This window comes from Canis aureus, chromosome 1, assembly GCF_053574225.1.
Source record: "Canis aureus isolate CA01 chromosome 1, VMU_Caureus_v.1.0, whole genome shotgun sequence".
Classification (NCBI taxonomy): domain Eukaryota; kingdom Metazoa; phylum Chordata; class Mammalia; order Carnivora; family Canidae; genus Canis; species Canis aureus.
Window position 1 is genome coordinate 21,643,587 of NC_135611.1, and position 15,348 is coordinate 21,658,934.

General features: G+C 42.7%; 1 protein-coding gene and 1 long non-coding RNA gene across 2 annotated transcripts in view; both read left to right on the forward strand.

Moving 5' to 3' along the window:
- Positions 1 to 311: 311 nt before the first annotated feature.
- The window catches only part of MBD2 (methyl-CpG binding domain protein 2), a 63,067-nt gene continuing 48,030 nt past the window's right edge, over positions 312 to 15,348 (forward strand). The window contains exon 1 of the mRNA XM_077892623.1: positions 312 to 938. Coding sequence (XP_077748749.1) covers positions 391 to 938 — 548 coding nt within the window. The 5' untranslated portion in view covers positions 312 to 390. The remainder of the gene's footprint in view (positions 939 to 15,348) is intronic.
- LOC144310909 (uncharacterized) lies at positions 6,836 to 10,002 on the forward strand. Its single transcript, XR_013376572.1, has 2 exons — positions 6,836 to 7,908; positions 8,031 to 10,002. It is a non-coding gene; the product is annotated as an uncharacterized LOC144310909 (long non-coding RNA).

Here is a 15,348-nt window from a genome sequence, read left to right on the forward strand (position 1 = left end):
ACGGCCGGGTCAGCGACGGCGGGCGCACGCCGGGCCCTCAGCAGCCGGGAAGCGCAGCGACGCCCGGAAGGACGCCCACCGGCCGGAAGCCGCCTCACCGCAGGCCCTCGGGCGCTGCCCCGCCTTCCGGCCGCCGCGCGCGCCGCGGGGGCGGGACCGGAAGGGCGCGGCCGGAGGGGGGGCGGGGCCGGCATGGCGGCGCGGCGCGCTTGGAGGACCTGAGAGGCGGCGGCCGCGGCCACGCCCCGGGCGGGAGGGCCGCTCTGTGCGCGTCCGCTCTATGATGCTTGCGCGCGTCCCCCGCGCGCCGCGCTGCGGGCGGGGCGGGTCTCCGGGATTCCAAGGGCTCGGTTACGGAAGAAGCGCAGCGCCGGCTGGGGAGGGGGCTGGATGCGCGCGCACCCGGGGGGAGGCCGCTGCTGCCCGGAGCAGGAGGAGGGGGAGAGCGCGGCGGGCGGCAGCGGCGCTGGCGGCGACTCCGCCATAGAGCAGGGGGGCCAGGGCAGCGCGCTCGCCCCGTCCCCGGTGAGCGGCGTGCGCAGGGAAGGCGCTCGGGGCGGCGGCCGTGGCCGGGGGCGGTGGAAGCAGGCGGGCCGGGGCGGCGGCGTCTGTGGCCGTGGCCGGGGCCGGGGCCGTGGCCGGGGACGGGGCCGGGGCCGGGGCCGGGGCCGCGGCCGTCCCCCGAGCGGCGGCGGCGGCGGCCTTGGCGGCGACGGCGGCTGCGGCGGCGGCGGCGGCGGCGGCGGTGGCGGCGGCGCCCCCCGGCGGGAGCCGGTCCCTTTCCCGTCGGGGAGCGCGGGGCCGGGGCCCCGGGGACCCCGGGCCACGGAGAGCGGGAAGAGGATGGACTGCCCGGCCCTCCCCCCCGGATGGAAGAAGGAGGAAGTGATCCGAAAATCTGGGCTCAGCGCCGGCAAGAGCGATGTCTACTACTTCAGGTACCGCCCTGGGGGGGGCGGGGCGGGCGGCGGGGTCGGGGGTCAGGCGGGGTCAGGGGTCAGGGGTCAGCGGCCGACCCGGGCCGGGGGCCTCGGCGGGGGGCCCGTCACCCGCCCCCGCCGCGCCGCACCCCGTGCCGCGCCCACAGGTCACCGGCGGGGCAAGCCCGGGGCTCCGGGGTCTCGGGGCGCGCGGCCCCGCCAGCGGCTGTGGACTCCGGTGGAACTTCCTTGACACGTTTACTCACTTCGTCTATTTACTTATTTTTTTATTTTGAAAGATTTTATTTGTTCATGAGAGACACAGAGGCGTGGACACAGGCGGAGGGAGAAGCAAGCTCCTTGCGGGGAGCCTGACGCGGGACTCGATCCCGGGACCCCGGGGTCACGCCCTGGGCCGACGGAGGCTCCTCCGCTGAGCCGCCCGGGCGGCCCCGAACTCGCTAACTTTAAAACGTAAAGCATCCAGTTGGTAGAACGTGAGCGTGCTGTCCGGCGGTGAGCGGGGCCGCCCCCGGGGGTGGAGGCCCCGGTGCCAGTCGGCGGGACGCTGCCCTCGGCGCACCCTGCACCCCGCAGCCCGCAGCCCGCACCCCGCACCCCGCGCAGTGCTTCCCACCAGGCTTGAAAACGGTCTGAAAAATACACGACCGTGTGTGTGTGTGTGTGTGTGTGTGTCCTCGTGAGGATGTGGTCCCCGGAGTCCTATGTGAGTGTGGACGTCGCCCCGATGTCCTGATCGTCCCGTCGTCACACGTACGGGACAAGAGTTTCCGTGAATTTATGTCATCCTCTCAAGGAAAAAAAAAAAAAAAAAGTGAAAGTGGAGTTGCATTAGAACTCATTTTGTCAATCGATCTGAGACCACTTGTTCTGGAATCTTAGAGGGTACGATGGCAGACGTTATAAATATTCAAAAGTGATGATCTTCTGTTTCCCCGTTATTAAATATTAAGTTTATTCCACTGACGCTCAAAGGGTCACTGTGGAACAGATTAATATTCCTCAAGGTCACGTGTTCCATTTAGTGCTGTTCAGTTAATCACTTCTGCGCGCTCTTTCTTTAACAAGTTCTGTTTTCTAAGCAGGTAGTTCGCTGCCTCCTCTCTGAGCTGTGTGCTGATGCCTCGTAGACAGTCGTGTTTTACGAGAGTTGTCTGTGCTGGGGATTGAACTCCTTGAGGAACAGGACACTAGTCTATTCTCAGTGGAGCATCTTAGCCTTTGAGTTTCACTCTCTATGTCATTTCTCCTGGGATATAGTTTGTTTGGTTTTGGGATGACGCATTTGTTCAAACTGACTTTGGGTTATTGCAGTTTTTTTTTTTTTTGTTTTGTTTTGTTTTCCTTTCAGTAGCTGGAAACGTTATTTCAAAAGGTCATCTTGCTGTAGTGCTCGTTTTGATTTGTGATCCCCCTTTTTTTTTTTAAATGTATTTTAAGTTTTTAAATTTTTTTTTAAATGTAAACTCAGTATTTTATTGGTAGAAAAGCTAATATAATCATTTTAAAGTGAACTTTCCAAACAAATTCATTTCTCAATAAATGAAAAACCAGTGTAGTGATAGTTATTTTCCAGATTAGAGTCTTTTTATTAGTACAGCATGATTCACTTTTTACTTCTTTATACCAAATGACAAGACATTTTGAACAAACAGATTTGTGCCACGGGTGTTCAGTGTAGGGTTGGAAGGAATGTTGCCTAAATGTTCATGGACTACCTGGGATATGTTAGTTACTTTGCAGGATTGTAATCTCCAGTGTTGATTACCTTCTGAGACGTTACCTTCTGAAGTTCTGGGTCGCAGGGTAGCATGACGTATTTGATACAGCAGTTATTTTGACTTTGACTTCTGCTTGCAGTGACGAGTGGTGGAGGGCACCTACTCCTAGTGAAGGTGAACACATTATTTTTCAGTCAAACTGTCGCAGCTTTGCATATCAGCATCCCCATATAGGCCTCGCCCGTTAAAAAACCAGTAGCTCACAAAACACGGGCCATCTCTGTTAATAGGTGGGTTAAGAGTTAACGTTCCCATTGGTAATGTGAACACCTGCACCCATTTGTTCACACAGATTCTAATAATGCTAAGTCCTGAATTAGCCTGCCCCTGGGGAGATTAAACAAATCTGTGCCTGTTAACGTAGGGTGTGGCTTACGTTTATTAATTGGGCTGAAATGAAGCTCATTGGGAAAGCCTCAGATTTTGGTAAAATGGTGTTTTGGCTGTTTCCTGAGACTGCCAAGTTCTAGTAGGAAGGCGTGCCTCGAGTTGCCAGTTAAGCAATATAATTATGCCTTCTGTCAGGATTACTGATAGCGTTGTGGCAGTTCATGTATTATCATACAAAGTGTGTTTTTAAAAAAGGTGTGGTTAGATAAAGTGCTAGATCCTTGGTAATAGTTTCTGAAAAGTTTGTTGCCATCCTATGAACCCATTACGTTGAACAATGATTTTCTAACTGGCCTCCTTGACTCTTGTCAGTTCTAGTTTTTGGTTCCTTGTACTTGCTGAGTGGTATTTTTGAAATATTATTTTCTCTGCATAGGACCCTGTAGAAACCAACTCATGCCGTTTTTATCAAGTCTAAACTTGTTGGTTTCTAGATTTTTGGTTATAATAAGGGTTAAAGACCTGGGAGTCATGGTAAACTGTTAAGCTGCTGCCACGAAATAGGTGGTTGGATTTTGGAAACATAATAGTAAATATTTTTGATTCTTGTATCAAAATGATGATGCATTTGTACCCTATCACATCCCTGAAAAAAGTATACAGTGGAACTAGAGAACAATTAAATAATCGTAGGGAGCAGGTGCATGAAGAGAGACTAAAGTTATTTTGCTTTGATCTGGAAAGAAGAGGACTCAGAGGCAGTGTAACCGAGGTCTGTAAATCATGAGTGGTAGGATAAACGTAGAAGTCTCTAGGGAAGGCAGCAGAGCTCTGGGATGAGGAGGTCTAGAGTTGGTGCTATTCTAACTGTGCTTAACCATTTGGTGCACTCACACTTCCTGGTCCTGTGGTTTGTCGGTTTGTAAAGTGCATATGATTTTACCTGTACTCTACATAGTGTTACGAGGATTCAATTTCAGATCAGTTAAATGAATACGTAGATCTCTTGAAGCTTCGGATATGTTTAAGGACTAATTAAGGAAAACAATTCATTAAATCAAGTTGTATGGGCTGAACATAATAAATAGGTTAAAAAAAAAAATGTGTTAGGTATATCTGACTTGTTACCAAAGGCTGGTATGGTGCCTTGAGGGTATGAATTCTGAATCATTGAGGATGTCAGAGTTTAGCCAGGCCTTTCCCTCTTTTTTTTTTTTTTTTTGGTCTTTTGCCTTAAAAAAAAAACTTAGTCTGCCATATAGTCTTGGAAAAAACTAGCTGAATGGACCCACGGAGAGATTCATTGTCACATTTCTTAAAAAGTAAAGTCTTTTTGGCTTTCAATAAATTCTTTTCCCCTAATATCTACTCTCTGGCTGTCCCTATGTAGTTCAGCCTGGTGTCCTTTGTGTTACTCTCCTGTGTATTTCCATAGAACCTATAGCTTCTCCCCCCCCGGACCACCCCCCCCCCCCCCAGCTACAATCCTGAACACATAGATGCCATTAAGTAAGTGTTTACCAATTGATGTGACTCTTACAAATTTGTGAAACAAGTCTTAAATTACTTTTTAGCTATTGCTTTAAATTATCTGGTGGTGTGCTGGGATGAAATTGGTTGAAATATTTTATTCGGTCCAAAAATTTTCCAGTTCCCTATTTTCATCATTAATGTTGAGGATATTTTAGAAGTCTGGAAAGCATTGTAGAGATACAGTGAAATGTTAAGTAAAATGCTCATAGTGCAAAGAGACAAGTGAGAAATCAACATTTGAATTTCACTGAATTTGTAGTAAAGGGTCTTTTTTAGTATTGGGTCTTATGTGTCTTAATTCTATGTGCTGTTTTTTCATTTTTAAAGATTTTATTTATTTGAGAGAGAGAATGTGTGGAGATCAGAGCGGGGAGAGGGGCAAAGGGAGAAGCAGACTCTCTGGTCCATCCCAGGACCCTGGGATCATGACCTGACCTAAAGGCAGATGCTCAACCGACTGAACTCCCCTCCCCCCCCCAGTGCCCCTCTGTTTGTGTATTGTGTCATAGTTCTCATAGTGTTGGCGCTGTTAGTATTATTTTGCTAAGTGCTATCTTATTGGGTTCTTATAACCCTGTTAGCTATAGGTACAGTTGTCTCCGTTGTACAGAGACTTGGGGACTTGGGACAGGGAAGTTAAGTAATATGCTTGAGGTTGTACTTTTGGTAAGGGGAGAGTTAGAATCCTGATGCAGGGGATTTAACCCCAGAACTTTTATCCCCCTGCTCTGCAGCCTCCCAAAGAGATCTCTTCTTGTGACTCTTAGATACTGCAACATCTCATGCCTCATCTACTTTATTGAGCTCGGTGGCCTACTGAAATGATGTAATTAGTTATTACTATTATACTTGCACCCTTATGTTGACAAAAGGTAAATTTTAAATACTATTTGGTGGTGGAGCTGTTGTATCAAAAGATGATCTTGCAGCTCAATATAATATTGGAGAGAAAAAAATAGAAAAATTGCGATAAATAAATTAAAGCAGTTTTATTCTGAGTAATAGAAGTGTTCATTTTGTTCAGAAATGTTTCCTGCCTTTTCTCTTGCTCGCTGTCTCCATTTTTGTTTAACTGAGGATTCACCCTGTTATTTCTCAGTTTTTTTTTTTTTAAGATTTTATTTATTCATTCATGAGAGACACACACACACAGAGAGACACAGGCAGAGAGAGAAGCAGGCTCCCTGCAGGGAGCTCAATGCAGGACTCAATCTCAGGACCCCAGGATCACACCCTGGGCGGAAGGCGGGCGCTCAACCGCTGAGCCACCCGGGCTGCCCATTCATAGAGGCAGCATGTTCCCTGAAGAGCAAGCTGTAGGTCATCTTCATTTTAAGGGCTTTCACTTAAATTAGAAGAAATCAAATTGTAACTTGAGGGCTAAATGTAGCTTATCAGATACTTTTATGTGTTTCCTGCAAAAAGCTCATGTACTTCTTTCAGAGTTGAGGTACAATTGAAATGTGCCCTAAGGACCAATTAAAAAAAAAATCTCTTCAGTTGAGAGGAATGAAATGTAATGTTTATTACTAAGTGCTTACTGCATAATTGCACGTTTGACTTGCTTTTAGTCTTTTTTCTTGATATTACCTGATTGAAGCCTGGATCTGGAAATAAAAGATCCGCAGCTGTGGTGGAGATGGTGCTCTGATAATTCTCTCTCAGCTGTACCGTTGCAGTTTTTTGTGTTGTAGGAAACTTTGTTAGGGTGCAACATTGCCATCTGTCCTACATCTGATTCTTTAAATCTGACATGCAAAGTCTCACCTGCCAGAACACCCATAATACCTGTAGTAGAGGAAATACATAGCTCAGAAGGAACCGATACACATGTTCTAAAAATAATCTCAAACAGAAATTGATGATTTTGTCAAATTGCTTTTAAAATTTCATTTGTGAGATGTAGAGCCATAATTTAATTTTTCATGATTTTAATTAATGGAACAGAAGCTGGTGATTTGCAAAGGAGGTGATACTTTGTGTTTTTGTGTCTCTGGTTTTTTTAGATTTCATGGTAGGACTAATAGAAATTCACAACTTTTTAGCCTTTGTTTGAGATCTTTTTAGATCTGATGATGAATTAGAAGTAAATCACCAAGGGTGCCTGGGTGGCTCAGTGGCTGAGTGTCTGCCTTCAGCTCAGGGTGTGATCCTGGAGACCTGGGATGGAGTCCCACGTCGGGCTCCCTGCCTGGAGCCTGCTTCTCCCTCTGCCTGTGTCTCTGCCTCTTGCTCTGTGTCTCGAATGAGTGAATAAATCACCAATTCTTATTTTATGGACTTACTTTTTGGCTTGGAGTATTCATTTCTTTTGCAGCCCTTGTTTATTGGTCCTTTTTTTTTTTTTTTTAAAGATTTTATTTATTCATGAGAGACAGAGAGAGAGAGAGAGAGAGAGAGGGAGAAGCAGGCCCCATGCAGGGAGCCCAACGTGGGACTCGATCCCGGGTCTCCAGGATCATGCCCTGGGCTGAAGGCGGCACTAAACCACTGAGCCACCCAGGAATCCCCTGTTTATTGGTCTTTTACTGCTATTTGCCATTTCCACTAAGAAATGACTAGGCAAATTGTAAAATGAAGTTTTGCTTAACCTTATCAGAACTTCTAAAAACCAAAACTTCCCAAAGAAGAAGACTAAAAGTATGGAATAGAATGATTTAAGTAATATCTGTGGATCTTTTTTTTTTTTAAAGATTTTATTTATTTATTAATGAGAGATACAGAGAGAGAGGCAGAGACACAGGCAGAGAGAGAGAGAAGCAGGCTCCATGCAGGGAGCCCGACGTGGGACTCGATCCCGGATCTCCAGGATCACGTCCTGAGCCGAAGGCAGGCGCCAAACCTCTGAGCCACCCAGGTGTCCCAATATCTGTGGATCTTATGATTTTGCCTTGTCTTACAATATAAATTCAAACTCATTTGTTTGGGAATTTGATTGCATGAGCTGTAAATGAATATAAATAATAGTAAATATAAAAATTAGATTTTAAAACAGCATTTCACATTTGTCAGGTATAATTATGAGCTATTTACAAGTGAGAGGAAGAAGAACATATTACAGATTTTTGAGGTATATTTTGGTGTTCTTTTTGTACTGGAAGAATCCATCGGTTAAAGCAAGGATGAAAGTCTGAATTCAAATTATTTTTAACATATATATGTTGATGTATGCATTTCTTTAAAAAGGACTTTCCTGGGGGCCTCTAGCAGAAATGGGCCAAGTGCTGTGGCATTTTGAGCTAAGCATAATTCTGTTGACCTTTACCACCTTTGCTATAATGGTTGACCGTCTTGCTGACCACCAGATTCTGAACCTCCTCAAGGTCAGTGGCTGAGTCTGATTCATTTTTAAATCTCTAGTATCACCCACAGTCCCTGCTATACGGAAAGCTCTTAAGAGTTGCTTGCTGAATGAAGTTAGTAATTCATACATTTTTCTACTAAGTGATACAAAAAAACTTCTGGTTACTGCTGGCTGTGAATAGAGACCCAAGACCATCTCTTTGGTGGTGGTGCCGCCCAGCAGCCTGTCTGTCTTGCACTATACCAGGTATGCAAATATTGGATAGCTGAAGTAAACATTCTTATGTGTGTTTAGTGTGTGTGTATATATTGTATATAGATTTTTAGACCTGGAGGGATCTCTGTAGGGCTTTTGGTGTCCCTTTTCATATTAAAAAAAAATCCTTTTATCCGTTGCTTTAAACATCTACCATCAAAAATTGCCTTTGTATCATCCTGAGAGGATAACATATTTCTATTTACTTTTAACTGATTTATTATTTCTTTGTGCTGTAACTATGAAATTGTTTTAATATCTGGTAGGAAGTTTATAATGAAAGATAAAAATAATGTAAAAGTAGACATACAAAATACATGTTGCAGCTTTTTACTGCTAGATCCTACAGTCCTAAGCTTGCTTACCTGTCAGATTACCATAGCAGTTTCTAAATGCTTTCTCTCCACTTCTGCTTATTTGAAGACCAGTAACCTGTCAGTAGACTACACTTGTGTTGTTGCACTGGCTTAGGATAAGAATGGAGACTTTTGAGTCAGAGAATTGGAACTTGAGTCTTGAATCTTGCTTTACTGTTTTAACTGGGACAGATTTATAAGCTTCCATAAATAAGCCCCTGATTCCTCATATGTAAATCAAAGGTAAGAAATCTACCTCATGGAGTTTTTTGAGACGAAATGAAACATGTAAAGCATTTGGCATGTAATAGATGGTCAGTAGATCAACAAGTTGGTAGTTTCTTTCCCTTCACTTAACATAAAGAGGTATGTGCTTGTTAATTACCTGGAGATTCACAGTATGTTGTTTTATTTTGAGATGTGATTATGGTAGATCTTAGGTTGTTGTACCTGTTCATCAGAGTTTTTAGAAATATTTAATTTTTTCCCCTGATTATTAAATGACCCATGCTCAGTGTGGAAAACTGGGAAAATATGGAAGAGTGTAGAGAGAGCAGTGACAATCAGCCTTATAGTCCTAAAGAGAATCAGTGTTAAGATTTGGACACATTGCCTTCCTCCTGTGTGTATATGTGTTTATGTTCTTCTTTGTTCTTTTTATACTGGAAGAATCCATAGATTAGAGCAAGGATAAGTGTCCTTATTAAAATTATTTTTAACATGTACGCAGTATTGTATGCATCCCTTTAAAAAAGGCCTTTCCCAGAGGCCCCCGGCCCTTTTTTCAAAACATCGTCTGTTTTGGGGGTATACTTACTGCCTATTTTCTTTATCATGGAAGAATTCAAACAAATGCAAGAGCAAAAGTAGTTAGAAAAATATAATGAGCCTCTCATGTGCTCATCAATGAATTTTAACAGTTATCAACTCCTGGCCAAACTTACTTCATCAGTATTAAACCCCTTTTCCCGTTATAGTTTGAAATAATTCCCAGGTGTATTTAATTTCTGACATTTCCCTAACAGTATCCAGTCACCAATTCAACCAAAATAACCAGTGTTTCCTTTTTCCTTTCTCAAAAAGTGAGTGCCTTAAGGCAGTAGGATGGGATTAGGTACAATTCTACATTTATTCACTTTTCTGTTTTTTAGTGGATCATGTTGGCTTATATTTTTTAAACTATGATATAGAGATAATAGAATCTACCAGTGATACACTGTTTGCATGTAATTTTTGTTACATAAATGATAGTTAATGGCATAAGAATGATTGGTACAGAATTTGAATTATACTTAAGGTCTTTTATACCATTTAAAAAACTGCAGGGCAGCCCCGGTGGTGCAGCGGTTTGTCGCCACCTGCAGCCTGGGGTGTGATCCTGGAGACCCGGGATCGAGTCCCACATTGGGCTCCCTGCGTGGAGCCTGCTTCTCCCTCTGTCTGTGTCTCTGCCCCTCTCTCTGTGTCTATGAATAAATAAATAAAATCTTTAAAAAAAAAAACTGCATTGATGATTCCTTAAACATTTATGTCAAGGGAGAAAGTGGAATGCTGTCACAATTTACCGGCAGCCAAATAGTGAATTTTTCTCCTTAATGATACTTTAAAAATAGTTCTCTACTCCTCCCCCAACTGCTAAGGAAATTCTTTAATGCTCAAATCTGCCCAAACCACCCCCCCCCCCTTTTTTTTAAATCTACTTTCCAATTTTCAGGGAGTATATCCTGTTTGTATACTTCAGTGTTTATGTTCTAAACATTTTATTTATAGAAATTTTCAAACATATAGAAATGTAAAGAGAATCATATAAGAAATTACTAAGAACCCAGTTTAATAATTGTTTATCTTATTTCTTCTATATCCCAGTCCACTATCCCTGATTCAACTTTCATTATTTTGTAGCAAATCTGACATCATATAGTTTCATTCATAAATAATTACTTCAGTGCGCTGTTTGTGAAGACTTAAACTTGTAGAAGTTTTATAAGCTCAGTATTTCAAAACTAGAATCCAAGAGATGCCAGCGGGCAGTTCATGATTCTTTACCTGATACTGGCAGCAGTCGCTCTATGGTTCAGAGGAAGGAGACATTTCACTACTTCAGTTGGGAAGGCTTATGGAGGAGATACAATGTGCATTGGTGTTTTGGGGCTCTTGGGGATTAGGGCTGGACTCCTGCGTTATAGATCAGGTTAAAAGATAGGATAAAAGATAGGATTTGCAAAGGGCCCAAGAGGGGAACCGTCCAGCCTGTTCAGAACAGGGTGAATAAGCCAGTATAGTTGGAGCAAAGGTCACTGGGTAAGAGGAGTGGAAAGTAGGGTTTAAGGGTTCAGAGGAGGCTAGATGAAAAAGGATCTTAAATGCAGGGCTGAGATGTTTGGCTCCCTTTTGCTAATGGGGTAAAGTCATTAAATGCTTGTAAACTGGAACCGTATGGTCAGAGTGGTGTTGTAGGAAGAGTAATTTGGATAGTGGAGAATGCAGACACCATTAGAGTTAGCCTGTCCTAGTGATTTAGACTCAAGCTGATAAAGACTTGATTTAGGCAATGGCATTGGACAGGAAGGGTGGTTTTTTTTTTTTTTTCTTTTTTTTTTTAAGATTTTATTTATTAGAGCATGAGCAGGGGGGAGGGGCAGAGGACGAAGCAGACTCCCCCCACCCAGGGCTCAATCCCAGGATGCTGGGATCATGACCTGAGCCGAAGGCAGCCACTTAACTGACTGAGCCACCCTGGCGCCCCAAAAGGATGAATTCAGAGGTGAATATGAAGGAACTGGATTTAATAACTGACAGGAGATGGGAGGATATCAGTACGACAGGAGAAGATAAAATCTGCAGAGGAGTCACTTTGGGAAAGGCCTGCATGTGAGGGTTGGGAGGAAAGGAATTCGAGAAAGAGGGATTAGGAGCTAATTTGTATTAGATTTCTCTGTGCGAATGGGTCACAGCTTCGAAGCAGTGGCAAATATTATTTGAATTAATTGATATGGCACTTTTCTGATGATATATTTTTATACCGAAGTACAAAAAGATCATTTCAATTTCAGATCTTAGTCTCCGCCAAAACTTGCGGAGACACTTGAGAAATCTTTTTCTTCCAGTACTTTTTAACAAGTAAGTGGTAACATTTAAAGAGGCAGAAAACAATAGAAAGTTGATGTTTCTTTATTCTCACAACTTTTCCAGTGCTGTAGCTTAGAGAAATTTTAGTGTGGAGGTTTTTATTGTTCCTCACAAAGTAGAGAGTGATGCCCTTGGGAATATGATCTTTGTCTACATAGCTGCTGTCTCCTGTCCATACTCCTCCTCGTCCCTCATAGGCCAGCTTCACCTTATTGCACTCGGACTGTTGCCACCCCCACAGTTCATCCTGTTGGAAACTGGTTTGAAGATATACTTGTGTTTGCTCAGACTCTGGTCTCCTCATAATATTTGACTAAATGTCACGATGATCCATGTTACCCAGGTAACATGAAAAAATAGGTTCTGCTCTGTTAGAGGAGGGTTTTCCGAGTGCAGTTTGCAGAGTGCACAGGCAAGCCATAGGTTCTCAGAAGAATTAATTTTTACGTGGAGACTAGCAGGGCATGTTACAGTTGAGTAGCTCAGGTAATGATGATTATAGGTGAGTTTATAGAGTGATAAAATGTGAATGTCACTAAATTAAGGTAACCATAATCTAAGTAGTTTCTGGTATCTCAATGAAAGTTTCGTAGAGTTGAAAGTCAGATGCCAAATAAAATTTCTTTCTTTTTGATAATCTATAGTTAGAAACCTCTAAGAGTTAGGCTTAAGAAGTGCTTTAGACAGTTCAACCAGAGTGAAAGCTGGCAAAGACATGTAGCTCAAATGATGAAATGTTCGTATATGAAAATAAAACTCATGTCTTTGGTTTTCATTTAATCATGACTTTAGGGTATTTGGAGGGTAGGAGAAGTTAAAGGTGAAATCACAAGTTGGTTCAGGGCTGGCATATCGAGGGGGCAGTTGGTAGGGAATTTTTTTTTGTGGTTGAAAGTGAAATATTAGTATTTCATTACTGGGATTAGAAGTAATCACTTTGGTTAGAGAAAACAGAAAATGACTAATATCCTTCCCTACTCTAGTAGAAATTTTTTTTTGAAAGTAATTTCCCTAAGTTATAGTTTGCTGCTTTTAGAATAAAAGCTTAGTCACGTTAAGTTCTGGTGTGTGTGAGACTGGGACCTACCGCAGCCATCTTACGGGCTGACAGATAACTTAGGCACTCTGGGTTAAGACCAGAGCTTAAATGACACGCATCATTTCTTCATCTAGCATTATTTCATCTGCCACTTCCAGAATCATTTGGTGCCACGCAGATATCTTAGATCTGATGGGCAGAGTTCTTAATGAACCATTCCGCTGGCCTTACCTTTCTGTGCACTTGCCTTCATCTGGTGCAGAGGAAGAGCCCTTGTTTAAAATCTTCTGGGTCAGCCAGGTAGACTTTCCTTAAAGCATCAAGCACAAGCTACAGCAGTTACAGAGAAGACGATGGCTTGTACCACTGTTCTAAAGGCAGCAGTGTGTATGAGGAGTACTTGGAGCTATCCAATATAGATGCTTCGTAGAATTCCATCTTTATGACAGGGCACAGTGATTTGGTATGAATGACTGATTGGTTACCAGTTGATAATCCACCTTTTTTTGAGATATGTTAATAGTTAAACTTGATTTCCACCTCTCTTACTTCATTACTGATTAAGTTTATTAGTAGAGTGTCTCAAGGCCTTTCTCAGTTTCCATTTGATTTTTTTTAAATCGGTAAATATAGGAACAATTTCAGCCATATTACAGTACTAATTTATTTATTTATTTATTTATTTAAAAAATTTTATTCATTCATGATAGAGAGGCAGAGACACAGGCAGAGGGGGAGAAGCAGGCTCCATGTAGGGAGCCCGACGCGGGACTTGATCTCGGGACTCCAGGATCGCGCCTTGGGCCAAAGGCAGGCACTAAACCTCTGAGCCACCCAGGGATTCCCTACAGTACTAATTTAGATCATAAATTGGGCAATCACATTTCATGAGTATGGCCTTTTAACTGGGTTCTTAAGTATTTGGATTTCCTTAATTTGGGGAGTAGTGTCTACAACCGATCTCTAATGAGTTTTGGTCTATGGAGGAATGTCGTAGTGAGGCTCTATAGTATGCTTTCAACAGCAGTTTGGAAATGGCATTCCAACTGTTCCATTAGGAATGACTCATTGTAGGGCTCATTTGCAAAATTAATCAGTAGATTTCTTTTTTTTTTTCTTTTTAAAGATTTTAAAACATTTATTCATGAGACACAGAGAGAGAGAGAAAGAGAGACAGAGGCAGAGAGAGAAGCAGGCTCCATGCAGGGAGCCTGATGGTGGGACTCCATCCTGGGCCTCCAGGATCACGCCCTGAGCCAAAGGCAGACGCTTAACCGCTGAGCTACCCAGGCGTCCCAATTGATTTTTTTTAAAAATTACTTTCTAGTTGTCTCTAAGCTATATCCTTAAAAATAATGGTGCTTATCTTTTTGGTAGAAGTTGCTACCTTAGTTTTTCATCTTCTGGAACACTAGTATGTCGAAACTAAATTCACTTTTAAGCTCAGCTTTTACTGCACTAATGAGATGTCTTATTAGTGGGCTGCTTGAGAACTGTCAGTTGTTACTTCCATCTGTAGGTTGAATTTTAGAACTTGAATTGTGTTTCAGGAATACTTACATTATGTGATTGTGGAAAAAATGCTGATTTGATCATCATTTGTTTTAAAGTCAGTGGTGGCGGAATGAATACCAGAGAGTTTGTGACAAAGTGTGGTGTGTTGCTTTGGATTTGACCCAGAGAGAAGTTTTGTTCTTCCAGGGCAGTATTTTATTGCTGGTTTCCCAGCTAAAATTCTCCGTTGTCGTCGTCTTCAGTTATTTTTCTTTTATTGTGGTTGATTGGTACAAGGCTAAGTTCTAAATGGGACACGTTGGCTTTTTGGAGAACTATTTTAGAATTCTTAGAGTTTTCTTCTGGTAACATATCTGTGCCGACCTTTAACAGTTGATTTTAGCACATTTGGCTCAGAAAACTTCTTAGATAAGACAGGGGCATTTTTCCTAGAAGAATTTTCTTTTTTTTTTATTTTTTATTTTTTTTATTTATTTATGATAGGCACACAGTGAGAGAGAGAGAGAGGCAGAGACACAGGCAGAGGGAGAAGCAGGCTCCATGCACCGGGAGCCCGACGTGGGATTCGATCCCGGATATCCAGGACTGTGCCCTGCGCCAAAGGCAGGCGCCAAACTGCTGCGCCACCCAGGGATCCCCTAGAAGAATTTTCTTATAGAGCAATGCCAGACAGCAAAAAAAAAAAAGTTTTAGGAAGGAACGGTTTAGCTTTCTGTATAATTCTGGCACTTTTATAATTTTTCAGCTTTGACAATATTTCTTATGAGAAGTAAGTAATTCTTGATAAGCTTTCCCAAGGTCAGAGTTTGGCTAATAAAACTCATGTCAGCAGTGTATAAAAACAGTTGCAAATGTTTGCCTTAGTTTTCTCCTTTAAGTAGTTTCATTAGGGAGCCATTTAAATATTGTTGGAATTCAATATTTTCTTCTATTGTAAATATTCAGAGTTCAAATTGATAATCCGAAGAGTATACATGGATTCCAAGTATTTGTGTGTGTGTGTGTGTGTGTGTGTGTTTAATAAGGATTGTTGACTTCAGAGAGTTTTTCCTGAAATTCTAAATACTACTGACATTGTGTATATGTAATACTTATCTCCCTCCCCCCAAGCATTTCAAAAGTCAATTTGGAAATAAGTTTGTAATACTGAAGACATTTGTAGTGT